Below are 27,913 nucleotides of genomic sequence, written 5' to 3'. Positions count from 1 at the left end.
AAGATTAGATGGGTAGATCACATAACTAATGAGAAGGTATTGAATAGAATTGGGGAGAACAGGAGTTTGTGGCACAACTTGACAAGAAGAAGGGACCGGTTACTAGGACATGTTCTGAGGCATCAAGGGATCAGAAATTTAGCATTGGAGGGCAGCGTGGAGGGTAAAAATCGTAGAGGGAGAAGAAGAGATTCAGAAGGATGTAGGCTGCACTAGGTACTGGGAGATGAAGAAGCTTGCACAGGATAGAGTAGCATGGAGAGCTGCATCAAACCAGTCTCAGGACTAAAGACGACAACAACAACAACATTGTAAACCGGTTTTCGGCTCACAAGGCCATCTTCAGACATTTACTGAGTATTATCACCAAAGAAGTTAAATGTTAGCAGACAACATTTGAAGAGAAGTAACACATCTAGACTGATGTAGAAACATACAGTAACATCTTTGCAATGAAAAAGTAAAAACTGAACTGTACATGAATAACAATGGAGTAGACAGGAAAACCTTTAGCACAAAATCGGAATAGCATGCCTACATAAGTTTCTATTAATAAACAAAACTAATAAAATAAAATAAAATTAGTACTGGACAAGGATTCATCAGGAGGTATGAAACATGGAGAGTGATACACAACAAATTAAAAGAAGAGTTATCAATGTAAATACAGAATAAGGAAATTAAGCAATATCAATAAGATAAACAGAAATAGATAAATGCAGGAAAATGGAGGTGTTTGAGGGAACCTACAGTATAAGAGTGTGGTGATACTGCATTTTAACATTAAAATTATAATCAAAGCAGTGGCTGTGTAACAGTTTTCATTAAATAAATGAGCAAAGTAAAATATGAACAGTATTTGAGACAGCTACAAGGGGTGTTAAACATGGACAGTAATACAAGTACCAGTTAAAAGAAGGCATTAACTATTGAAACTACAGTCCATGTGGAATACAAAGACAACTTCAACAAAACAAAACAACTTAATGAATACAGGAAAATGGGAATATGTAGGAAGAGAGAGTGTCGGAAGTAATGAACAACAAAGATGGTTATATGAAGTTTAGGAGAGGGGAAGTGTTGAGCTATGCCTGGTCATTTACGATGAGATCTGGACTGTGAGCAAGTTGTTTGTTAATTTCCAGGGCTTCGAGCAGGTTGAGTTTATGGCCTTTGTTCGCTAAGTGAAGGACATGGGACACTGGCTGGTAGTTGTGACCCTCACTCAGTACATGCTCAGCAAATGCAGTCTGAATTCTGCAACCTCAGGATTTGTCGACCTGGAAAAGGCGCTCGTCAATGCAAAACGGTGCAAGATGTTAGACATTCTGAGAAAAATAGAGGTTAATGTATAGGGAGAGACGGGGTATATACTATATGTACAAGAGCCAAGAGGGAATAATACACTCCTGGAAATGGAAAAAAGAACACATTGACACCGGTGTGTCAGACCCACCATACTTGCTCCGGACACTGCGAGAGGGCTGTACAAGCAATGATCACACGCACGGCACAGCGGACACACCAGGAACCGCGGTGTTGGCCGTCGAATGGCGCTAGCTGCGCAGCATTTGTGCACCGCCGCCGTCAGTGTCAGCCAGTTTGCCGTGGCATACGGAGCTCCATCGCAGTCTTTAACACTGGTAGCATGCCGCGACAGCGTGGACGTGAACCGTATGTGCAGTTGACGGACTTTGAGCGAGGGCGTATAGTGGGCATGCGGGAGGCCGGGTGGACGTACCGCCGAATTGCTCAACACGTGGGGCGTGAGGTCTCCACAGTACATCGATGTTGTCGCCAGTGGTCGGCGGAAGGTGCACGTGCCCGTCGACCTGGGACCGGACCGCAGCGACGCACGGATGCACGCCAAGACCGTAGGATCCTACGCTGTGCCGTAGGGGACCGCACCGCCACTTCCCAGCAAATTAGGGACACTGTTGCTCCTGGGGTATCGGCGAGGACCATTCGCAACCGTCTACACGAAGCTGGGCTACGGTCCCGCACACCGTTAGGCCGTCTTCCGCTCACGCCCCAACATCGTGCAGCCCGCCTCCAGTGGTGTCGCGACAGGCGTGAATGGAGGGACGAATGGAGACGTGTCGTCTTCAGCGATGAGAGTCGCTTCTGCCTCGGTGCCAATGATGGTCGTACGCGTGTTTGGCGCCGTGCAGGTGAGCGCCACAATCAGGATTGCATACGACCGAAGCACACAGGGCCAACACCCGGCATCATGGTGTGGGGAGCGATCTCCTACACTGGCCGTACACCACTGGTGATCGTCGAGGGGACACTGAATAGTGCACGGTACATCCAAACCGTCATCGAACCCATCGTTCTACCATTCCTAGACCGGCAAGGGAACTTGCTGTTCCAACAGGACAATGCACGTCCGCATGTATCCCGTTCCACCCAAAGTGCTCTAGAAGGTGTAAGTCAACTACCCTGGCCAGCAAGATCTCCGGATCTGTCCCCCATTGAGCATGTTTGGGACTGGATGAAGCGTCGTCTCACGCGGTCTGCACGTCCAGCACGAACGCTGGTCCAACTGAGGCGCCAGGTGGAAATGGCATGGCAAGCCGTTCCACAGGACTACATCCAGCATCTCTACGATCGTCTCCATGGGCGAATAGCAGCCTGCATTGCTGTGAAAGGTGGATATACACTGTACTAGTGCCGACATTGTGCATGCTCTGTTGCCTGTGTCTATGTGCCTGTGGTTCTGTCAGTGTGATCATGTGATGTATCTGACCCCAGGAATGTGTCAATAAAGTTTCCCCTTCCTGGGACAATGAATTCACGGTGTTCTTATTTCAATTTCCAGGAGTGTAGGAGTGGGCGACCAAGAACAAAGTGGTCGGATTAAAAAGGGTGTGAGAGAGAGGGATGTAGGCCTTCGTCCCTACTGTTCAATCTGTACATCGAAGAAGCAGTGATGGAAATAAAAGAAAGACTCAGGAGTGGATTGGGTTGTTTTGGGGAGAAGGCCAGACAGCGAGGTCATTGGTCTCATCGGATTAGGGAAGGACGGGGAAGGAAGTCGGCCGTGCCCTTTCAAAGGAACCATCCCAGCATTTGCCTCGAGCTATTTAGGGAGATCACGGAAAACCTAAATCAGGATGACCGGATGCGGGATTGAACCGTCGTCCTGGAGTGGAACTAAAATTCAAGGTGAACGGATATCAGTGATCCGATTTGCTGATGACATTGCTATCCTGAGTGAAAGTGAAGAAGAATTACATGATCTGCTGAATGAAATGGACAGTCTAAAGAGTACAGAATATGGATTCAGAGTAAATCGGAGAAAGTCGAAACTAGTGAGAAGTAGCAGAAATGAAGAACAGCGAGGACATCAGTATTTATGGTCACGGAGTAGATGAAGTAGGCGGCAAAATCCGGAATGCTGCAAGGAGGACATCAAAAGCAGACTAGCACTAGCAGAAAAGGGCATTCCTGGCCGAGAGACGTCTACTAGTGTCGAACAGAGGCCTGAATTTGAGGAAGAAATTTCTGAGGATGTACGTTTGGAGGGCAGCATTGTATGGCAGTGAAACATGGACTGTGGGAAAAAGCGGAACAGAAGAGAACAGAAGCATTTGAGGCGTGGTGTTACAGACGAATGTTGAAAATGAGAGGGTTCTGCACAGAGTCGGAGAGGAAAGGAATTTGTGAAAAACACTCACAATGAGAGGGGACAGGATGACAGGACATCTGTTAAGACATCTGGGATTGACTTCCACGGTACTAGAGGAACTGTAGAGGGCAAAAACTGTAGAGGAAGACAGAGATTGGAATACAACCAGCAAATAATTGAGGACTTAGATTGCAAGTGCTACTCTGAGATGAAGAGGTTGGCACAGAAGACGTATTCGTGGTGTCAGAAGAAAGCAGACATTCATAATGCATAGAAAATAAATGTGAATGCATCATTCGATGTTGTTTCATATTGATAATAAATTGCCTACGTACTCGTGTTTTCATCGTTCGTCAGATTAAAATTAGGGAGCCTTACTTATTTCAAACGTTGGTAGTTCCGTTGCCTGTCTTTAGGTTTTATTGTCAATAGTATTGGACGTGTTAGTGGTGAAACCTGGAACATGAATTTTGTACTTAAACGTACTAAGTAGTGGCACTGATTAGTGAAGCAAATTCTGGTGTGAACATTCACGTGTCACCGCCAGTTTGCCTTGTTATTATGTTTTCGAAAGGAAAACTGTAAGTTGTCTAATAAATGGTTCAAATGGCTCTGAGCACTATGGGACTCAACATCTTAGGTCATAAGTCCCCTAGAACTTACAACTACTTAAACCTAACTAACCTAAGAACATCACACACACCCATGCCCAAGGCAGGATTCGAACCTGCGACCGTAGCAGTCCCGGACTGCAGCGCCAGAACCGCTTTTTTTTAATTTTTTTTATTTTTTTTTTACTTTAAAAAAAACGCAGTTCCTCCGCTTTATGGTCCAACAACGCGACCACTTTTTCTTTCAGCTATGCTAGCCACGTTTTTTTTAACAAAAATGAAAAAAAAGGGAAAAATGATTTTGGAAGGTTGGTTTTTCTGCTTTTTTTTTTATTTTATGTTATTTTATTTTTATACAAATGGATGAAAGGAAGGCCGTTCCTCTGCGGCTACATAAACAGAATAATAGGAAGTCGTCCCGTTACGACAAAGGATGCTCCATACTATAGCCCGCTGCGAATTTTTCGATGACTGTCTTCTCGTTGCTGTGTTGTTTCCGTTGTTTGTTCAAATCTCATAAAAAAAAAGGAATTGGGAAGAGGTGCTATGGTTATCTTCTAATGTCATCGATAATCCAGCTGCGAGGCGGATTATGGAATGCGCTCCAAAGAAAATTAGAAAAATATTGCCTATATTTAGGGTTCCTGACGATCGCACAATGTCGTTCGTTGAGGTAATACCAAAAGTCGGGTACTGTCTTTTCGCCATTACCGAAGAGGTAGTGAACAGCGTGGCCGCTGATCCACGTCACAGAGTTCGTTTTTGCTCTTGGGAAATAAATCTCATCGGGGAAGAGAAGTGATCGGGTAGTTATCCTGTCGGGAGTCGTGTGTGTGAGAAAAGCCAATATCTGACGCACCAAATACCAAACGTCCTTTGCCGACCCGCATTCGAAACGATGTTCATCCGTGTCAACCACTTGGCATGTGGCACACAAGGGTGAATCAGCTAGGTGGATGTGATGTAGGCGGGACTGGCACAACTGTTTCCCATTAACAGTTACGTACCATGCAGATTGCACGTTAGTATCAAGGGTGGTGGCATTCACTGCCTGCCACACAGCGCGCCACTTTGTAGCGGGGTGTTTGCTTTCAATCACATTCGGCGTCATGTTCATTTGCATGGCAGCATATATCGCCCTCGTCATCATCAAGCGTGTGGGTAGTAGTGCGGTGCGGATGTAGCTTAATTCAAGGAAGAACTGGCTAATGTAGAAGAAAGGTGCTGGGATGTCCGATATCATCACAGGGGGTGCGAGTGAGATTGGTCGTAAGGCCTCCAATAAGAGACTTGTGAGGCACGTCGGACTTCGTCGCCACAGTTGCAGGTGACAGCTGACGAACAGGGCCTTCGCTCTGTTCTGAACATGACAAAGGCCTAAACCCCCTCTGCTCCTCGGGAGGGTTAGGGACTCGTAACGAATCTTAAATAACATGCCCGTATTAACAAAGGATCCCAAAACCGCCAACATGCGGTGAGCCAGGGTAGGTGGTATGGGGAGTATCTGTGCAAAATGGGGGATACGTGACGCCAAATAGACGTTAGCATATCGTGTCCGTTGCAGGAGGTCTAGATGTCGCAGGCGGTGGTCACTTATTCCTGCTCTCATCTGATTCAATAAACGCCTGTAGTTAATGGCTGTTGAACGCTTCATATCAGATGCGAAATCAATGCCAAGACAGCGGATTGTGTCACTGATTCTTAGCGGTGCGACACTCTCGTCGGGTAGGCCTCTGCCTATAGACAGGGCGTGTGATTTGTGGAGATTGAGACGGCTCCCCGTTGCCGCGCCGTAGGTCGCCACCCACGCCAGTGCTGCACGAACTTCGTCATTATTGCGAAGAAGGAGTACTAGGTCATCCGCATAGGCAGTGCAGCAAAAAGTGTGTCCACCAAGGGATATTCCAGTCAGGCGTTGTCGGAGGCCGCAGAGGAGTGGTTCCAAGACGAGGGCGTACAATATCGCCGAAAGAGGGCAGCCTTGTCGCACCGATCGCTGGATCTGTATCGGCGGCGTAAGACGGCCATTATATAACACCTTGGACGTCGCGCCGCGGAGGAGACGCATCAGTACATTAACTATGACGTCCGGATACCCCATGTGTCGCAGTACCTCCATCAAAAATGTGTGGTCGACTCTGTCAAAGGCCTGGCTAAAGTCGAGTGAGGCCAAAACTCCTGGCAGTTGGCGAGCTTTGGCTAGCGCGATCATATCTCTATATCGGCACAATGCTGTGCGAATATTATGGTCACCACCTAACGATGCCTGGTCCTGCGACACAACACATCGTACAGATCGCTTTAGGCGTGCCGCCAGAAGCCGGGTGAAAATCTTCAAGTCACTGTTGAGTAAGGTCAAGGGCCGATAGTCACTGATCCTGGATCCGCCTCGTGGTTTGTGTATAGGCACAATCAGTCCTGCGAGGAAGGCCCCAGATATCTACGTCGTGGGAGACATAAGATCGCGGCAAATATCAGTCCATGCTGGTGCCAGCAATTGTCGATACGTCCGGTAAAATTCCAGAGGAAGGCCATCAGGTCCCGGGGACTTATGAGCAGCCCCAGCCTGTATTGCTTCAATGATTTCCTCTTCCGTTACATCTGCTGTCAAATCCGCCGCCGCTGTCGGAGAGATCGAGCCATAAGTGAGTTGAGAGACTTCGGCGATCACCTCTGGGGGATGTCGACGTTCCGAGTATAGCCTAGTGTAGTGAGCATGAAGGGCGTTTCCTATGTCGCGCTGGGTATCAAGGCGTCGTCCGTCTTCCGTCGTGATAGCTTGGATCAGTGTCCTGCGTCGGCGTCGTCGTTCTGCAATGACGTGGTACATAGACGGTTCCTCCTGGGCCACTCTGTCTTGAGTGCGCGCTCTGACGATCGCACCCTCAAGGCGGCAACGTGTTAATCTGATGATCTGTGCCTTGGCACGGTTCACCGTCACCTGCCGTGCAGATGAGTACGGCAGTGTTGTATATTCTCTTAAGATGCTGTAGTAAAAGTCCATGGTATGTCTCTTCCATGCTGCAACATCTCGGCCGTAGCCTATCAAGGTCTTCCGGAGGGCTGGTTTGGCGCAGAGTAACCACCACGACAGTGTAGACCGGTAGGCGCCACGCCGGCGGCTACATGAGTCCCACGTGTTCTCTATAAGGCGGCGGCATTCCTGAGAAGCGAGGTGGGCGACGTTTAACTTCCAAAGACCACGGCTGTGCCATACCTTCTGGCGGCCGAGGGTAATAGCGCAGATGTAGGCCTCGTGGTCAGAAAAAGCTGTGGGCCAAACTTCGGCAGCTCTTGTCCCCACAGCTATGGAGCGCGAGATGTATATCCGGTCGATGCGGCTGGAGGAATGGCTGGTGTAGTGAGTAAATCCGGGCCGATCGCCACAAACATGTTCCCACGAGTCCGCCAATTGAAGATTATTTATAATTGTCGTAAGTTCTGCGCAGGGAGAATGGTGTGGTAACTGATCCTTAGGTGCTTGGCTACAGTTAAAGTCCCCTCCCGTTATCAAGGCGTCCTGACGGCCCATAAAGAGGGGCGTGATTGTATGAGCGAAAAAGGTGGAGCGTTCGCGACGCCGACCAGATCCTGACGGTGCATAGATGCCTCTGCCTCTGGCGTCAGGGAGATACTCGACGTCTTCTGCGGATATACCTTCGCGGAGGAGGATCGCCACACCACTGCCATTGGCAGACGCATGTGAGACCCAAGTCGTGTAGCCATAGGGTCCCTTGAAGTCTGTGACATACACCTCTTGAAGGAGCGCAATGTCGATGTCTGCTGCGTTGAGCAGGTCCTGTAGCATCTTTAGTTTATGTCGGGCACGTATGTTGTTGATGTTAATCGTCGCTAGACGGTACGTTTGGTCAGCCAGGTCGGCAACTGGGTTGTGTAGGAGGCGAGGTGTGGGCGGCAGGGGCGGCCCCACAGAGGCTGACGATACAGCCGTAGTCACTGTTGTTGGTCGGTGCTGGGTACAGCCGCGGGAGCATCTCTGCCTCCGGCATCCTCCTGTTGCTGTGGCTCATCCTCGACATCATCCGCCCAAGAATCAGATGCAGCAATTGGTAACTGTTGAGGAGTGCTGTCAGTGGAGCGCTCGCGCGCATGTTCAGTAGCAGAAGTGATGTTGTCAGACTGAGACTCAGAAATTGTATCCGCCGTAGCATCGTGACGGGAAGGGTGAGTTGTGGTGGTAGAGTCCTGATTGTCGTCCGAGGCCGATTGTTCGTCCGGGTCACACATCCGAAGCAGGCAATCATCGGATGGCGTATGGCGCCGTTTCTTGCGTTTTCGAGGGGACCGTTGTTTCCGGACATGTTGTTCTGTGTCAGAGTGCGGGCGACAATCATCTGATGCGGTCTCCATTGGTAGGAAGGCAGAGGTCGGGACAATTTCAGTTTCTACTTCCATCTTCTCTTTAGGCTCGTCTTGGTGGCACAATTGATCACCGTCTTGAGGCAAGGCTGCCGATGACGTCGTAGAGGGGGATATGCTGTCCGCCACACTGTCATCGACCACTGACTGCAATAAGGGGGTACGATCCTGGGCAGGAACAGCTGTTGCGGTTGCAGCCGCTGCATACGTGATGGGGAGTGAAGTAGGCGTCGCCGGGGAAGGAACTTCACCAACCGGTGTCTGAGTCAGTCGGCGTTGAATGCAGGCCGATCGGACATGTCCTTCCTGGCCACAGCCGTCGCAAGTACGCGGTTGTCCGTCGTACATAACAATGACTCTGCAGCCGCCAATTACTAAATAGGATGGCACATGCTTCGTCAATTCAATCTTAATTTGTCGCACTCCATTTAAGACGGGATACGTTTCAAACGTTTGCCATTTTTCAGCCAAGTGGCTGAGCACGTGGCCGTATGGTTTGAAAGCTGTCATCACAACATCTGGCGGGACTTCGAATGGCAGCTCGAAGACCCTCAGAGTGCGAAGGCCTAATCCAGCGCGGTCGATCGTGACAGTTCCTATGTGACCATCACAATGCTTGAATTTAAGTCCACGAGCGTGTCGGCACACAACATCAGTGCACGCCTTGTCATTGATCATTTTTATGTAGACGACACTTTGTGTTATAGAAAAGTGGATCCCAATGATGTCTTGAGGTGCAATATGAAGTTCTTCCCGGATGAAACGTTCAATGTCAAGTGCTCGAGGTCTTGCATAGTCCGCTTGAAATGTGATATTAATTGTGGACTTGCGATACGAGTGCGCCATGGCACTACCGAGACACGGACGCGTGTCACTCGCCGCAGCGGAAGGTAAACAGTAAACACTCGCGCGCGCGGTACGCTAACAGGGGGACACAGGCACGACGACCTTGCCCCACCGCTGCTAACAGCGGACTGCTGAACCGCTAGACCACCGCTGCCGGCATAAGTTGTCTAATATTTAAATCATTATCTTGTAACGAGTGGTACTGATGACTACCTCAAACCGCCATGGACGTGTTCATTTCATCACACAGGCCACTGAATTTTTTAACTGAAGACCCTGCATTCTTCTCTCGTCTTTCTTTGGAAGATAAAACTCCTGGTGGAATAACGAAAAACGTTGCCAAGTCTGTCTATTAAAAAATCTTATGGAAAATTTGTAAGACGTTTCCAAAAACAATGGTGCAATTCAAACCCGTGGTTAAGTGCCAGCGTTGCAAGGAACGAACTGTTTTGTTTTTACTGTGTACTGTGCGGAATGAGTGATGGCGGTTTTGAATGGTGTACGTGGGGAGTAGGCGAAGGCAGCTGTAAAAATTTCCCTTCGAAAGCCAAAAGGCATGAATGTTCCATTTCATGTATCGCAGCAGCTGTTAAATACAATCAGCTAGGTACAGTAAGAAGTGACCATGATCTTTCAGAAGCAACACGCGTTGAATCTTTGAAACATAACGAGAAGGCTGATCGAAACAAAAATATAACGAAGAGACTTATTTCGACTACCTGCTTTTTAGCGTGGCAGGAGTTAGCTTTTCGAGGTCGTGAGAAACCTGACGTGTCAGTAAATAAAGGAAATTTTCCATAACTCTTGGATTTCTTAGCAGAAGTAAACCGTATTAGCATCCGATCGAGTATTTAAAGGCGCTTCCTCTGACAAACAAAATGAATTGCTAGTTTGTATCACGGATGTTGTTAAGGAACAAAATTTCAAGTGAAGTTAAGAAATAGTCCTTTTATATTAGCACAAGTCGACGGAACAACGGATGTCTCAACTTGAAGTCAAGCTGCAATTTTTCGTTTTGCAAATAACGAATAAGGAGAAACACAGGGCAGATTTGTAGGGTTTTAGGGCAGTTGTTGCAAGTGCTAAGACAAGCTAAGCAGTTACAATAATGATAAAAACAAATTAGGGTCGCAAACATACGACGGCTGCAGTATAATGGCGGGAAAAATTATGGTGTCCGTTCTATAGTGAAACATGCTGTCTTTATCCACTGCTACGCACATCAGTTGAACCTAGTACCCCTCTATGCTTGCAAAAAAAATTATGCATGTAAAACTTTTTGGGGCAAATCTATCAGGATTTCACAACGTTTTTGGCACGTTTCAGTAAAAGAAGTAAACTACTGAGGGAAACGCGATTTAAACCACCAAGTTCGTGAAACAAGACGGAATTTTCATTCATGCGGTGTACAAACCTTTATTCTTCACTATGCATATCTGAAAGCAGCATTTAATGATGTGATAAACTTTGAAGGCTGGGATGATAATTCTGTACATCAAGCAGTTGGCCTAAACAGTATGCTGGATGATCAAAGTTTTCTTTCTCTACTGCAGCTGTACAGATCGATTTTCCATCATACTAGTATATTGTATGACATCTTGAAATATAAAGCTGTGGACATAAGACGCTGTAAGCTCGAAATTGAAAACTGCATTAAGACCGTTGAAAGACTAATATGTGAGGAAATTATTGTGAAATGCATAGTGGAAGTTAAGAGCGTTACAAATTCGGGCCGGCCTGTGTGGCCGAGCGGTTCTAGGCGCTTCAGTCTGGAACCGCGCGACCGCTACGGTAGCAGGTTCGAATCCTGCCTCGGGCATGGATGTGTGTCATGTCCTTAGGTTGGTTAGGTTTAAGTAGTTCTAAGTTCTAGGGGACTGATGACCTCACATGTTAAGTCCCATAGTGCTCAGAGTCATTTGAACCATTTGAACAAATTCGGCAGGAGTATCTGCAATTAATTTTAACGAAACAGAACCAAGTATTCAGAAGTCGAGAAGGCTAGCATTCGAAACCAGTAACACAGTAGTAGTACACATAAACTAAATTCCAGAGCTTTCATGAAACATATTTTACAGAAATTGTAAATGAAGAAAAATTTTCAGGTTGTCATAGGCCAAACAATTTCCCGATATATAAGGTTGAAAAACTGCTTAAAATACATTTTTTCTTTCACAGTGAAAAACTGAAAACGGAATCTACGTTTATTTACAGAAGTGAGAATAAAGGTCTACAGCGTCAGGACCTCCTTAAATCCATTATTAACAATGGATTAAAAAATGTCTTCTCTGAACGTGTGAAATTACTGTAGTTGATTCTTGCAATTCAAGCAATGAGCGCGTCTCGGAGAAGGCTGAGTACATTAAAAAGCCTTAAATCTACGTTCGCAACGCAATGACAATTGACAGACTGTCAAACATGGCGATTTTAGCTACAGAGAAGGGATCTTGGAAATCTTCAACCAAGTGGCAGGACTTCATATCTCGTGTTATCGACGTTTGCGCTCAGAAAAAGGACACGAGGAGAGAACTAATTTATAAAAAGATGTAACGGTAATTTACTACTTGTTACATTTTTATTAATTTGTGGCTGTTTAATAATTTTTTGCATTTATTTACAACGATTTCTGCAGTAGTTTCAATGATAGTAGAAATACGTAACTAAGTAACTTTAGAAGTGCTCTACCATCTGAGCTGTAGCTTAGATGGTAGAGCACGCGAAAGGCAAAGGGTCCCGAGTTCGAGTCTCGGTCCGGCACACAGTTTTAATCTGCCAGGAAGTTTCATATCAGCACGCACTCGGCTGCAGAGTGCAAATCTCATTCTGGAAACATCCCCCACGCTGTGGCTAAGCCATGTCTCCGCAATATCCTTTCTTTCAGGAGTGCTAGTTCTGCAAGGTTCACAGGAGAGCTTCTGTAAAGTTTGGAAGGTAGGAGACGAGGTACTGGCAGAAGTAAAGCTGTGAGGACGGGTCGTGAGTCGTGCTTGGGTACCTCAGTTGGTAGAGCATTTGCCCGCAAAAGGCAAAAGGTCCCGAGTTCGAGTCTCGGCGCGGCACACAATTTTAATCTGCCAGGAAGTTTTAAACTTTTGGAGTGTTTCTATTTTACAACTTTTTTAAAAGATTTTTTTTCTGTTCTCGAAATTCGTAATTCTCAGCCTACCCTGCAAAAAAAAAAAAAAAAAAAAAAAAGAAAATGCCACACTTCACCACTGCTGTGAAGTGCATGGCTCAGGGCACTTCTCACAGTGGCACATACTACAGTTTCTTCCAATTTCATTTGCATATCGAGCTCGGGAAAAGCAACTGTTCAGGCCTGGTGAGAGTGGAACCGACATCTGATTCCCCCTGTTACACAAAACAAAATGGTTCAGATGGCTCTGAGCACTATGGGACTTAACTGCTAAGGTCATCAGTCCCCTATAACTTTGAACTACGTAAACCTAACTAACCTAAGGACATCACACACAGTCATGCCCGAGGCAGGACTCGAACCTGCGACCGTAGCGGTCGCGCGGTTCCAGACTGTAGCGCCTAGAACCGCTCGGCCACTCCAGCCGGCTTAAACAATACAGATGAGAACACTGTTGCAGCAGCAACGAAAAATAGCATGTCAAATTTGAAAGGACTCAAACCTCTAAGATTGGCGAACTTTTACAGAAGCTTGAAATTTAGCACGTACTTCAATGTGAGATGCTTTTAATAGCTTCGAAAATGAAATTCTCTCTGGACACCTGGCAGAAAACCCGAAGAGATTCTGGTCGTGTATGAAGTACAGCAGCGGCAAAAGGCAATCAACACATTACTGTGTGATGACAAATGGTGATCTTACTGATGACAATCACATTACAGAAGAATTACTAAACTTACGTCTCATTTCAGATAACAGTCCCATTCACACAACTGTAGTTGGTGATTTCAACCTACCCTCGAAATTTCGGCGAGAATACATGTTTCAACTAGGTGGTAGCCATAAAACATCGTCCATGATCGTACTGAATGCCTTCTCAGAAAATTAGTTGAGGAGCCCTCTCGAATTGTAACTGCTTGCGAAAACATACTTCACATCTTAGAAACAGATAATCATGAACAAATACGGAACACCATGAGGATACAGAGATTCGTGACGAGAAGGTTTTTGCATCTACACTGAAAACCGTAACATCCAAACACATCAAAAATGAAAGCAAAATACATATCCAGAATGAGATTTTCACTCTGCAGCGGAGTGTCCGCTCATATGAAACTTCCTGGCAGATTAAAACTGTGTGCCCGACCGAGACTCGAACTCGGGACCTTTGCCTTTCGCAGGCAAGTGCTCTAGCAACTGAGCTTCCCAAGCACGATTCACGCCCCGTCCTCACAGCTTTACTTCTGCCAGTACCTCGTCTCCTACCTTCCAAACTTCACAGAAGCTCTCCTGCGAACCTTGCAGAACTAGCACTTCTGAAAGAAAGGATATTGCGGAGACATGGCTTAGCCACAGCGTGGGGGATGTTTCCAGAATGAGATATTCACTCCGCAGCGGAGTGTGCGTTGATATGAAATTTCGTGGCAGATTAAAACTGCATTCCAGACCGAGACTCGAACTCGGGACCTTTGCCTTTCGCAGGCAAGTGCTCTACCAACTGAGCTACCCAAGCACGACTCACGACCCGTCCTCACAGCTTTACTTCTGCCAGTACCTCGTCTCCACCTTCCAAACTTCACAGAAACACAGAGCACTTGCCCGCGAAAGGCAAAGGTCCCGAGTTCGAGTCTGAGTCCGGCACACAGTTTTAATCTGCCAGGAAGTTTCACAATACATATATTTAAAAAAGCAGATAAAAAAGCACTTGACACATTCCTAAGAGACAGTCTCCACTCCTTCCAAACTTACTGTTAAGCATAGGCCAAATGTGGTTTAAAGTCGAAGAAACAGTACCGACGGCAGTTGAGACACACGGAAGCGCCGAAAAAATTAATATACACTCCTGGAAATGGAAAAAAGAACACATTGACACCGGTGTGTCAGACCCACCATACTTGCTCCGGACACTGCGAGAGGGCTGTACAAGCAATGATCACACGCACGGCACAGCGGACACACCAGGAACCGCGGTGTTGGCCGTCGAATGGCGCTAGCTGCGCAGCATTTGTGCACCGCCACCGTCAGTGTCAGCCAGTTTGCCGTGGCATACGGAGCTCCATCGCAGTCTTTAACACTGGTAGCATGCCGCGACAGCGTGGACGTGAACCGTATGTGCAGTTGACGGACTTTGAGCGAGGGCGTATAGTGGGCATGCGGGAGGCCGGGTGGACGTACCGCCGAATTGCTCAACACGTGGGGCGTGAGGCCTCCACAGTACATCGATGTTGTCGCCAGTGGTCGGCGGAAGGTGCACGTGCCCGTCGACCTGGGACCGGACCGCAGCGACGCACGGATGCACGCCAAGACCGTAGGATCCTACGCAGTGCCGTAGGGGACCGCACCACCACTTCCCAGCAAATTAGGGACACTGTTGCTCCTGGGGTATCGGCGAGGACCATTCGCAACCGTCTACACGAAGCTGGGCTACGGTCCCGCACACCGTTAGGCCGTCTTCCGCTCACGCCCCAACATCGTGCAGCCCGCCTCCAGTGGTGTCGCGACAGGCGTGAATGGAGGGACGAATGGAGACGTGTCGTCTTCAGCGATGAGAGTCGCTTCTGCCTCGGTGCCAATGATGGTCGTACGCGTGTTTGGCGCCGTGCAGGTGAGCGCCACAATCAGGATTGCATACGACCGAAGCACACAGGGCCAACACCCGGCATCATGGTGTGGGGAGCGATCTCCTACACTGGCCGTACACCACTGGTGATCGTCGAGGGGACACTGAATAGTGCACGGTACATCCAAACCGTCATCGAACCCATCGTTCTACCATTCCTAGACCGGCAAGGGAACTTGCTGTTCCAACAGGACAATGCACGTCCGCATGTATCCCGTGCCACCCAACGTGCTCTAGAAGGTTTAAGTCCACTACCCTGGCCAGCAAGATCTCCGGATCTGTCCCCCATTGAGCATGTTTGGGACTGGATGAAGCGCCGTCTCACGCGGTCTGCACGTCCAGCACGAACGCTGGTCCAACTGAGGCGCCGGCATGGCAAGCCGTTCCACAGGACTACATCCAGCATCTCTACGATCGTCTCCATGGGAGAATAGCAGCCTGCATTGCTGCGAAAGGTGGATATACACTGTACTAGTGCCGACATTGTGCATGCTCTGTTGCCTGTGTCTATGTGCCTGTGGTTCTGTCAGTGTGATCATGTGATGTATCTGACCCCAGGAATGTGTCAATAAAGTTTCCCCTTCCCAGGACAATGAATTCACGGTGTTCTTATTTCAATTTCCAGGAGTGTAGTAATGAATATTCAAGTACAGAGACATGTACACAGGCAGAATACGGCGTTGTGGTCGGCGACGTCTGTATAAGATAGCAACTTTCTGGGGCAGTTGTTACATCAGTTACTGTTACTACAGTGGCGGTTTATCAAGATTTAAGCGAGTCTGAATGTGATGTTATAGTCGGCTGACGGGCGATGGCACACAGAATCTCCGAGGTAGTAATGAAGTGGGGATTTTCCCGTACCACCATTTCACGAGTGTACCGTGAATATCAGGAATCGGGTAAAACTTCAAATCTCCGACATCGCTGCGGCCGAAAAAAGATCCTGCGAGAACGGCACCAACGACGTCTGGAGAGGCTCTTTCAACGTGACAGAAGTGCAACCCTTCTGCAAATCTGTGCAGATTTCAATGCTGGAGCATCGACAAGTGACAGCGAGCGAACCATTCAACGGAACATCATCGAAATGGGCTTTCGCAGCCGAGGGCCCACTCGTGTGCCGTTGATGACTGCGAGACACAAATCTTTGCGCCCCGCCTGGGCCCGTCTGCACCGACATTGGACTGTTGATGCCTGGGGAGCATTGCCTGGTCGGACGAGTCTCGTTTCAAACTGTAACGAGCCAATGGACGTATACTGATATGGAGGCAGCCTCATGAATCCATGGAACCCACATGACAGCAGGGGACTGTTGAAGCTGGTGGAGGCTCTGTAATGGTGTGGGGCGTGTGCAGTTGGAGTGATGTGGGAACACTGATAAGTCTAGATGCCTCTCTGATTGGTGACACGTACGTAAGCATCCATTCATGTCCATCATGCATTCCGACGGTTTTGGGCAAATAGGGTTCAGAGCCATTTGAACCGTTTGGACCTGCATCCATTCATGTCAATTGTGCGTCCCAACGGACTTGGGAAATTCCAGCAGGACAATGCGACACCCCATACGTCCAGAATTGCTAGAGAGTGGCTCCGTGAAGAGTCTTTTGAGTTTAAACACTTCCGCTGGGCACCAAACTCCCCAGACACGAACATTATTGAGCATATCTGTAATACCTTGCAACGTGCCGTTGATAAGAGATCTGCATCCTCTAGTCGAACCGTGCAGCCCTGTCCTTTATGGTGTCAGTTCCCTCCAGCACTACTTCAGACATTAGTCGAGCCCCTGCCACGTCGTGTTGCGGCTCTTTTGCGTGCTTGCGAAGGCCCTTCACGATATTAGGCAGGAGTACCAGTTTCTTTGGCCCTTCAGTATATATACCACATAACTTAAGAGGACGGGGTACCGATCCCCCACGGTACACAAAACAGGTCAGAACACTGTTGCAGAAGCAACGAAAAAAGCATGCCGAAATTGATAGCGCGTATATTCCCCCAGATTACTTAACTTTTACAGACGCTCGAAATCTAGGGCGAAGATCAATGCGAGATGCTTTTAATATTTTCCACGACGTGACTTTGTTTCGAAATATGACAGAAAATCCAAAGAGAATGCGGTCGTATGTAAAGTATGCCAGCGGCCAGGGGCGGATCCAGAATATGAATCAAGAAAAAGTGCCAACATGAGTAACAGAAGTCGACAGGTGTAAATGGGGCAATTGCCCCCCCCCCCCCCCCAACCCTCCCTGGTGCGTGACCGATCTTTTTTTCCGACTGCTTTAGGGGCTGATTACGTCGGCCTATCTAGTATGTTTTACTTGCGGCACCTGAAAACTTATTTAAGAACATCGATGAATGGAAACCACTTCCTTGGTCTTGCACTTATGCATATTCATTACCAGATTCCTGTAGACATAGAAAAAGTAATTACAAGATTTTCAAAAAGTGGTCGTAGAAGGAGATAAGAATTTAATATTTAAGAGCAGTATTGTGACTATACATATTTAATATTAAATTTCATTTTATTTATACTTTTGCATTTTTATTTTATTTCTTATTTTTTTACAAGAAGAAAGAAAGAAATTTCTTATTGTTAATATTTACATTCATGAGTAAAAACAGTTTATTATGAGCATAAAATGACGTAATTAACAATATAAGATGATTTGCTGAACACAGTCAAATACCCTATTATAACTTTTCGCAGTCATATCGCCATTGCTGCGTATAAACACATGCGCGAATTCGATGGCAACATTCTGTCAAATGAAAGCAAATGGTGAACTAATTTCGAAGATTTAAGTATGGGAACAAATGAACATTATCATTTTTATAGATTATTTTACATTAGCAGACAAACACTGAGTTTATCAAGTGCACGTGTCGTATTTGAAGAATATTTTTTAGGTAATACAGTAAGTTATTTCATTAAACACACAGCGCGCCCGTATAGGGTATTAATGGTTTTATTTGGAATTAATTTTTTGGAAGGCAGGTACCAAAAAACTTGCCCCCCACCCCCCCCCCCCCCCCCCCCACCGAGATCCAGGATCCGCCCCTGCCAGCGGCAAAGTGCAGAAAATACTTTTGTAAGTAGGCTGGGCACTGTGCTCGAGCACTCTGAATTACCTAGCAGAAAATGACTTATAGACAAACAGTCCACATGAATTCGGAAAACGTGATTCTTGTGAAACGCAACTAGCTTTTTATCCCCACGAAGTAATAAGCGCTATCGAGAGGGGATTCCGTATTTCTAGATTTCTAGAAGGCTTTATACACCGTTTCTCACAACCGACTTCTCATCAAATTGATTAGCTATGGAACGTCATCCTAGTTGAGCCATTGGATTCGTGATTTCCTGTCAGAGGGGGCAGAGTCCGTAATAATGGACGGAGGGTCATCGAGTTGGACATAAGTAATATCTGTCGTTCCACTTTGAAGTGTTATAGTCCATCTGTTCTTCCTGATCTACATAAACGACATAGAAGACAGTATGAGCAGCCCTCTTAGATTATTTGTAGTCGGTATAGTCCCTTACCGTCTCATAAAGCCATCAGAGGATCAAAATGAATTCAAAAATGATTTAGACAATGTACCTCAAAAATGAGATCGACGGGAGGTGCAAAATGGCTAAGCAGGGATGACTAGAGGACAACTGCAAGGACGTAGAGGCGTATATCACTAGGGTTAAGATAGATATTGCCTACAGGAAAATTAAAGAGACGTTTGGAGGAAAGAGAACCACCTGTATGAATATAAAGAGCTCAGATGGAAAACATGTCCTAAGCAAAAAAGGGTAGGCAGAAAGGTTGAAGGAGTATATAGACAGTTTATACAAGGGCGATGTATTCGAGAGCGATATTATGAAAATGGAAGAGGACGTGGATGAAGGTGAAATGGGAGATATGATTCTGTGTGAAGAATTTGACAGAGCACTTAAAGACCTATGTCGAAACAAGGCCCCAGGAGAAGACATTCCATTAGAACTATTGATAGCCTTGGGAGAGCATCCCATGACAAAAATCTACCATCTGGTGAGCAACATGTATGACACAGGCGAAATACCCTCAGACGTCAAGAAGAATATAATAATTCCAATCCCGAAGAAAGCAGGTTTGATAGGTGTGAAAATAACCAAACTATCAGTCTAATCAGTCATGGCTGCAAAATAGTAACACGAATTCTTTACAGACGAATGGAAAAACTGGTAGAAGCCAGCCTTGGGGAATATCAGTTTGGATTCCACAGAAATATTGGAACACACAAGGCAATACTGACCCTACTTACCTCAAAAGATGGATTAAGGAAAGGCAAACCTACGTTTCTGAGATTTGTAGACTTAGAGAAAGGTTTTGACAATGTTGACTAGAATATTCTCTTTCAAATTCTGATGGTGGCAGGGGTCAAACACAGCGAGTGAAAGGCTATTTATAATTTGTACAGAAACCAGATGGCAGTTATGAGTCGAGGGGTACGAAAGGGAAGCAGTGGTTGGGAAGGGAGTGAGGCAGGGTTGAAGGGTATCCACGATATTATTCAATCTGTATATTGAGCAAGCAGTGAAGAAAACAAAAGAAAAATTTGGATTAGAAATTAAAATCTATGGAGAAAAATGAAATCTTTGACGTTCGCCGATGACATTGTAATCCTGTCAGAGACAGCAAAGGACTTGCAAGAGCAGTTGAACGGAATGGACAGTGTCTTGAAAGAAGGCTATAAGATGAACATCAACAGGAGTAAAACTAGGATAATGGAATGTAGCCGGATTAAATTTGCTGATGCTGAGGAAATTTGATTAGGAAATGACACACGGAAGTGGAACATGGACGATAAATAGTTTAGACAAGAAGAGAATAGAAGCTTTCGAAATGTGGTGCTACAGAAAAATGCTGAAGATAAGATGGGTAGATCATGCAATTAACGAGGAGGTACTCAGTAGACTTGGGGATATGAGGAATTTGTAGCACAACTTGACTAGAAGAAAGGGATCACCAATTTAGTTCTAGAGGGAAGCGTGGAGGGTAAAAATCATAGAGGGGGGCCGAGAGCAGATTGAGAAGGATGTAGGTTGCAGTAGTTACTCGGAGATGAAGAGGCTTGCACAGGATAATGTAGCATGGAGAGCGGCATCAAACCCGTCTCTGGACTGTAGACTGCAACAACAACATCTCTATGGTGCGGAAAATGGAAGTTGACTAAATTATGAAAAGTGTGAACTCAGTCACAGGATTACCAAAAGGAATCTGCTAAATTTCGGGTACATGATAAATCACACAGATCTAAAGGCTATATATTCAACTACATATTTAAGAATCACCTTTACGAATATGTTGAAAGGATCACATAGATAATGTTGTGGGGACAGCAAACCAAGGACTGCGATTGTTTTTTGGCAGAACACTTAAAAATGTAACAAGTCTGCCAGAGAGACTGTTGGCACCACGCTTTTCCACCTTCAAAATGGCTCTGAGCACTATGGGACTTAACTTCTAAGGTCATCAGTCCCCTAGAACTTAGAACTACTTAAACCTAACTAACCTAAGCACATCACACACATCCATGCCCGAGGCAGGATTCGAACCTGCGGCCGTAGCGGTCGCGCGGTTCCAGACTGTAGCGCCTAGAACCGCTCGGCCACACCGGCCAGCCACGACAATGAATTCTGAGATCTTTATTTTTCCTTGTCGCCAGTCAGATCACATTTGATTTTAACTAACACTTTAAGTATTTTATTGGAGAAACAGCAAGGTCCTCTGAATGATTCTCCATTAGCAGAACTGTGATCATTCTCTACTGTACAATCGTCGTCGTTTGCATCTATTTTTTTAACTATATCACTGACCTCTTCCTCCACCCACCACTTAACAATTTAATCAAACTTACGATCGTTAAAACTGACACGTTCCTGTGAACAAATTTTATGCTCTGCTGAAGGAAACAGGTACATAGTTCACGAGCCGGAGTCTAGGATAACTCTACACGTCAGTACCATGTGTTAGTAACGAGAAAAGAAGGCGATAAGGCAACCAACAACAAAATATTGCCGGCCGGAGTAGCCGTGCGGTTCTAGGCGCTACAGTCTGGAACCGCGAGACCGCTGCCGTCACAGGTTCGAATCCTGCGTCGGGCATGGATGTGTGTGGTGTCCTTAGTTAGGTTTCAGTAGTTCTAAGTTCTATGGGACTCATGACCTCAGAAGTTATGTCCCATAGTGTTCAGAGCCATATTTGAACAAAATATTGCAGAGTGGGCAATTTAAGTAGGGTAGGGGGAGTAGAGTACCGGGTGATCAAAAAGTCAGTATAAATTTGAAAAGTTAATAAACCAATGAATAATGTAGATAGAGAGGTAAAAATTGACACACATTTTGGAATGACATGGGGTTTTATTAGAACCAGGCGCTCCACCCCATATTGCTAGACGCGTGAAAGATCTCTTGCGCGCGTCGTGTGGTGATGATCGTGTGCTCAGCCGCCACTTTCGTCATGCTTGGCCTCCCAGGTCCCCAGACCTCAGTCCGTGCGATTATTGGCTTTGGGGTTACCTGAAGTCGCAAGTATATCGTGACCGACAGACATCTCTAGGGATGCTGAAAGACAACAATGCCTCACCATAACTCCGGACATGCTTTACAGTGCTGTTCACAACATTATTCCTCGACTACAGCTATTGTCGAGGAATGATAGTGGACACATTGAGCATTTCCTGTAAAGAACATCATCTTTGCTTTGTCTTACTTTGTTATGCTAATTATTGCTATTCTGATCGGATGAAGCGCCATCTGTCGGACATTTTTTGAACGTTTGTATTTTTTTTTTTGTTCTAATAAAACCCCATGTCATTCGAAGCATGTGTGTCAATTTGTACCTCTCTATCTACATTATTCCGTGACTTATTCAGTTTTCAAATTTATACTGAATTTTTTGATCAGCCGGTAGTATTCCGCCATAACTGACCTTGGAGGATAAAGAGTTCGAAAACTTTCGCGCGGTCAGAGGTACCACACCTCGTGAGTTAACCCTTTCGTGGGCAAAATTATTAAGCAGTTTTTTTAAATGAATGGAGAGCAGACAGTAGTTAACAGATAGGTATATTTATCATACAGAATATCCAATTTGCTCCAACTGTGAAAGTGAGGTCACACAAAAAGGTGGGAAGTATTCTTCCCACTGCCCTTCCTTGGAGTTAAATGACAAAAACAACCTTTTCAATATATGTCATATTTATTTGATAAATTTACTTCTCTTGTTACAATGATTGTTCACAATTACTTGCCATGATAGTTTCTGAAACATGGGTCTATGCAAAGTGGTATTTGACAATATGTACAAACACAGCGAGTGCTCTTTTCCGCAGCTTTGGTACTACAGTGACGGCACGTCCAGTAGGTTTCTCCTAAAATGGGTCGATGCTCCCCTACAGCCACATGACGAAAATTTTCAGGTACTTTACCCCTTTTTGCCAGAAAGACAGATTTTTGTCCACGCCTTTTTTGGAATGAGAAGCCAGCGATCAATTGCCTCGCTAGATGGATCCTGTATGTGAGCTGATGATGCTGTCCACTTTCTTTCACTTATTTTCCACAGGATAAAACTGTTCGCTGCAGCAACGTCCACCAGGTAACAAAATATTCTGTGCCACCATTTTACAGAACGTCTGCCAATAGCATACCTTTCTCGTAATTGATCAAACTTATCGACACCACCCACTATTTTCTTGTATTCTGCCACAATTTCAGGACAACAAATCTCTGTGCTAGTACCATCCTTGTTCTTCCTTTTCACTGTGGCTGTTTCTCATGGGTCATGAATTAAGGACAGGAAAGGGACTGGACGGTTATTCATCCATTTCACTGCATAAATGGCTCCTTTTGTTTAAAAATGGAATTCTCCTCTTTCCAATTTTCGTTTTCCTTCATAAATTTGGGTAAATCAAAAGTATTTACCTTATACTATAGCTTTGAGGGAAAAAAAATCACAAGATGTCACGCAAACAGCACTGAAAGGCTCCTCTACAGAGCAACCCTCAGCTATATAATGCCTCTGCGCGAAGGTACAGCAAAAACGGCGGGAACTTCCCATTGGAAGTAGTACCCCATACTGATGATTTTCACGGGTTTGCAGCCGGGTTCCATCCTCCTGACGACAACACGATTTTTCGGCGGACCATGTGGCCGCCATCTTCAGGTGAGATTGAGTGCACAATTACGCCGAAACTGAAGAGACCTTTTTTTTTTCTTTATGGAATTTCAATTCCCCCCGAAGGGGGCGGTCTGGCAGCAGCTTATTATGCCGCTCTTCAGCCTACAGACTTTGTTAGAAAGATGAAGAGAATAAATAATAAAAACAGGCGATAAAATCGGAGACTTAAAGAGTAACATGGCGAAAAGAAATCGTGGAACTTAAAACAAAGAACAGAGGGATGATGATGCTAATAAAATACATACGAAGCAGACAGGTAAAACAATAGACAGACAATTAAAAAACACGGGGACCGTCTGGATTCTGTTCGCAGAAGACATAAAATTCACACCTAGCGACAGCATGGTTTCTGTTCGCAACACGAGAAAGACGAACAACACTGTACAGTCACTGGAACACTGCACTAAAAAGTCGGCAAATGTGACATACCATACAGGGAAACTGGACAGAAGATGGGAAAACAAAAAAGCGGGGAAAGGAGAGTAAAACCGAAGCGGGGAACCGGGAAAGGAGCTGATGGAGGATGAGGACCCATAAGAGTGGTGGGGGGCAGACGCGACAGGGAGTGGGGTAGGCAGAGGAGGGGAATACAAAAGGACTTGGGGGGGGGGGGGGAGAAGGGAGGTAGGGAGAGGTTTAGTGGGGAGAAAACAGGACGGAAGGGAGGAAGAGGGAGCCCAAGGAAAGGACAGAGGAAAGGAGGGGGAGTGAGGATCAGAGTTGATAGGAGGGATAAATGGAGGGAGAGAGGGCATCGTCCGGGAGGGGGAGTTGATGAAAGCCACCCTAGGAAAGGAGATGTAGGGTGTAGAGATGGAGGGTAGGGGGGACACAACGGTAAAGACGTGGCAAGAGACCTCAGATTCGGCGGCTCCTTTATACCTCGGGTACTGGCCGTCGCGCGTGCGCGAGCAACGGAAGATCTGCCCTCTGTGAGGCGAAGAATTGCATCAGTGCCAGCGGTGAAAACTGTCAAAAGTGAGGAACCGCAAAATTAAAATGCAGCCGGTCGGAAACCAGACCGTTGTTGTTTTATCTGTGATAAAATAGGATTCCACGCCTTACTTAATCTTACTTTATCTCTATTAATAATATCATCAGACAGACATATTTCAACTGATTCTTTCAATACACAATCCCAGTAACGGGAAGCCGAGGCAATAATTTGCGTCTCGTTATACGACATATTGTGCCCTTCATTAAGACAGTGTTCAGCAACGGCTGATTTTTCTGGCTGGAGCAGACGTATATGCCGTTGATGTTCCACACATCGATCTTGAACTGTACGAACAGTCTGTCCAATGTAGGCCTTTCCGCAGTGACAGGAGATCTTGTATACCCCAGGCTTCCTCAGTCCCAAATCATCTTTAACCGATCCCAGAAGAGATATAGTTTTGGCCAAAGGCATAAGGACGCTTTTAATATCATACTTTCTGAGGATTCTCGAAATTTTCGAAGAAATACTTCCCATGAAGGGTAAAAAAGCAACTGATTTGGAAGTGTCCACCATTGGTTCTCGTGGTGGTCCAAATTGAAAAGCACGAGCAATTTGGCGATCAGAATACCCATTCTGCCTGAAAACAACCTTAAGGTGATGCAACTCCTGTTTCAAGTTATCGGAATCCGAAGCAGCATAAGCCCTCTTGACCAGTGTGCGTAAAACTTCCAAGCGTTGACATCGTGGATGACAACTTGTGGCATGGAGGTAGCGGTCCGTATGCGTAGGTCTTCGGTATACACTGTGTCCCAAAATCGCATTTTCTTTCTCATGTACTAAGACATCCAAACAAGGTAATTTGCCATATTTTTTTCCCAATTTCCATCGTAAATTTGATTCGTGGATGAAGGCAGTTAAAATGTGATTGTGCACTCAATCATCACCTGAAGATGGCGGCCTGATGGTCCCAGCTGCAAACCCGTGAAAATCATCAGTATTTGATATGCTGGGAAAATCTGCGTTATCACAGTACCCTACACTGTTCACTAGGTGGTAGCACCGTACAGAGGTGGGAACTGTGAATCCCACGGAACTAGTGTAAGACGTGTATATATCTATTGTCTATTGTCAAACCACAATTTATGAAATATGTTTATATTATATTAATAGGATTAAGTAGGAATAATTAATATTTGTCATGTTGGAAATAATTGTGGTAGCAGGGAATATCTGCAGCAAAGTATTGTTGATATAACTTTAAAAAGGGCGGGAGAAACCGCGTACGGATACATTTTAAGAAAAGAACGGGTACATTTTGTAATGGTAGCAGGGATTGTCTGCACCAAAAAGCATTGTTGGCGGGAGCGACCGCAATTTAGCGTTCGTAGGAAGTCAGTAGTAAGCGAGAAGTGAAGCGAGTCAGTAGCAGGTCTGAAGCGAGAGGTTGAGAGGAGCAGTGTGCCTGCCAGCCACCAGCTATGACTTACAAGAGATTATAAACGGATGTACAGAGACATCAGTTAACTATTATAATAAGAGGAACTAATATTTTTGAATTAACTTTTTGAGAAACTCAAGACTACTGAGGTATGTTTGAGCATTGCTAGTTGTAAGATTATTATAAAAAGTAAGTCCCATTTGATCGTTAGTAAAATCATTTCATTCAGAATATAATAAACTTTTGCCAGCAATATTGCATTCCTAATTATAATCGATCCCAAAAACCATCAACGTAAAACTTTGCAAAAATTTTATTGTTGTCAAGAAAAAGTTTAACTATGAATTAGGTAACTTCAGTCAAATTAATTAAAGAAGAACGTCAACTTTGCTATTAAAGAATAACGTCAGCTTTGGTGATAAATACAGCCACTTATTATGAAAGCCCACCAGCAGCTAATAGAGTATAGTGAAACAGAGTAAGTATATTCATGTCGCAGTTCGATGTAGCAGTCAGATGGCGATCCAGTAACAGTAAAAAAGGTAAGGAACAGTTTTTGGGGCGGCCGCGGTGGACTAGCGGTTCTGGCGCTGCAGTCCGGAACCGCGGGACTGCTACGGTCGCAGGTTCGAATCCTGCCACGGGCATGGGTGTGTGTGATGGCCTTAGGTTAGTTAGGTTTAAGTAGTTCTAAGTCCTAGGGGACTTATGACCTAAGATGTTGAGTCCCATAGTGCTCAGAGCCATTTGAACCATTTTTGAACAGTTTTGGGTTATTGCAGGTAAGGACTGAGGGCCACACGACCACGACACATTCTATGTTCCGTCGAAATAATCAGAAAATCACTTTTAATAAGCAGCAATTAAATTTGTATGCGGAGTTTCAGAAAGAGAATAAATTTCAAAGGGAAGATTTCATTTGTTATTATTAAGCAAGAGAGAGAAATCCTAAGGAAAGGTTTCACAGTTTATTGTAAAAGGGAAGGATGTGTAGTAACAAAAGAGATATAGTGGAGTCGGGAAGGTTTCACTAGGAGCGTGTTCATTGTAGTGGGAAGCATGTTTCCCACGGCTCACGAAAGGGTTGAGGGTTAATGAACGGAAAGGATGACGACTCACCAAGCGCGCCATGTTCTCCAGCTCCGGGTGGTGTTCGTCGTCGTCCATGACTCGCTCGTCTTCAGCGGCCTCTGGAGACTCCAGCCGCTGCCTCGGCGCAGGTGTGACGCACACTAACACGCGACACCAACCGCACGGACCTGCAGCAGGTGTACCGCCAGTGTGTGCTGCGCCGTGTCTGTTTTGACCACAGCTGCCGCGAGTTAAATGCGGCGCGGGAAGGCTGCCCGAAAAAACACTCCCCCCCCCCCCTTTCCCCTCCGCTCCCCTCACGCCACGAGGTCTTCCCTTCCCCCCCCCCCCCTCTCCTCCCCCACACTTACTCTAATCTGCCGGCCGTGTTATAGCAGCGCGCACAATGCGAGACGGAGTGCCCCCACTCCACTCCACCGAGCGGCGCCTATAAATACCACGCTCCGCGCCGCTGCAGGCGCAGCCGCCCTAATGAACGGAGAAGCGACGTGACGCGCCGAGCCGCGAACTTCCGGACGCTTCGCCGGTTAACCAACCGCGCGACGGACTCTACACTCGCCGACCGCATTTAGCGCGAAAGCGCGCTTCGCGGGCGCCTACGCTTATCCGCCCAAATTAATAACGACCGCCATGTTAGGCGAGGTACGGCGCGGCGGCTAAAGATACCCGCCACTCTCATCGCGACAGCTCGAGCATCGGCCACGTCCGTTGTACGCACGTCTGCGGCCCGGCAATCGTGAAATTTGCTGGAACTCCCCGTACTGGTTGATAGGACAGCTTGGCTGTGGAAGTGGAAGGGTATCCCACAACATAGACAACAGTATCTACATCTACATCTACATTTATACTCCGCAAGCCACCCAACGGTGTGTGGCGGAGGGCACTTTACGTGCCATTGTCATTACCTCCCTTTCCTGATCCAGTCGCGTACGGTTCGCGGGAAGAACGACTGCCTGAAAGCCTCCGTGCGCGCTCTAATCTCTCTAATTTTACATTCGTGATCTCCTCGGGAGGTATAAGTAGGGGGAAG

At 46.2% G+C, this 27,913-nt stretch overlaps 1 protein-coding gene across 1 annotated transcript in view; it reads right to left on the bottom strand.

Moving 5' to 3' along the window:
• The window catches only part of LOC126108515 (actin-binding Rho-activating protein-like), a 191,484-nt gene extending 164,379 nt beyond the window's left edge, over positions 1–27,105 (bottom strand). The window contains exon 1 of the mRNA XM_049913784.1: positions 26,911–27,105. Within this exon, the coding sequence (XP_049769741.1) occupies positions 26,911–26,958 (48 nt within the window). The 5' untranslated portion in view covers positions 26,959–27,105. The remainder of the gene's footprint in view (positions 1–26,910) is intronic.
• Positions 27,106–27,913: the final 808 nt, after the last annotated feature.

This window comes from Schistocerca cancellata, chromosome 11 (genome assembly GCF_023864275.1).
Source record: "Schistocerca cancellata isolate TAMUIC-IGC-003103 chromosome 11, iqSchCanc2.1, whole genome shotgun sequence".
Lineage (NCBI taxonomy): Eukaryota > Metazoa > Arthropoda > Insecta > Orthoptera > Acrididae > Schistocerca > Schistocerca cancellata.
Note: the sequence above shows the minus strand (reverse complement) of the source record. Positions and strands in the feature narration are given on the sequence as shown.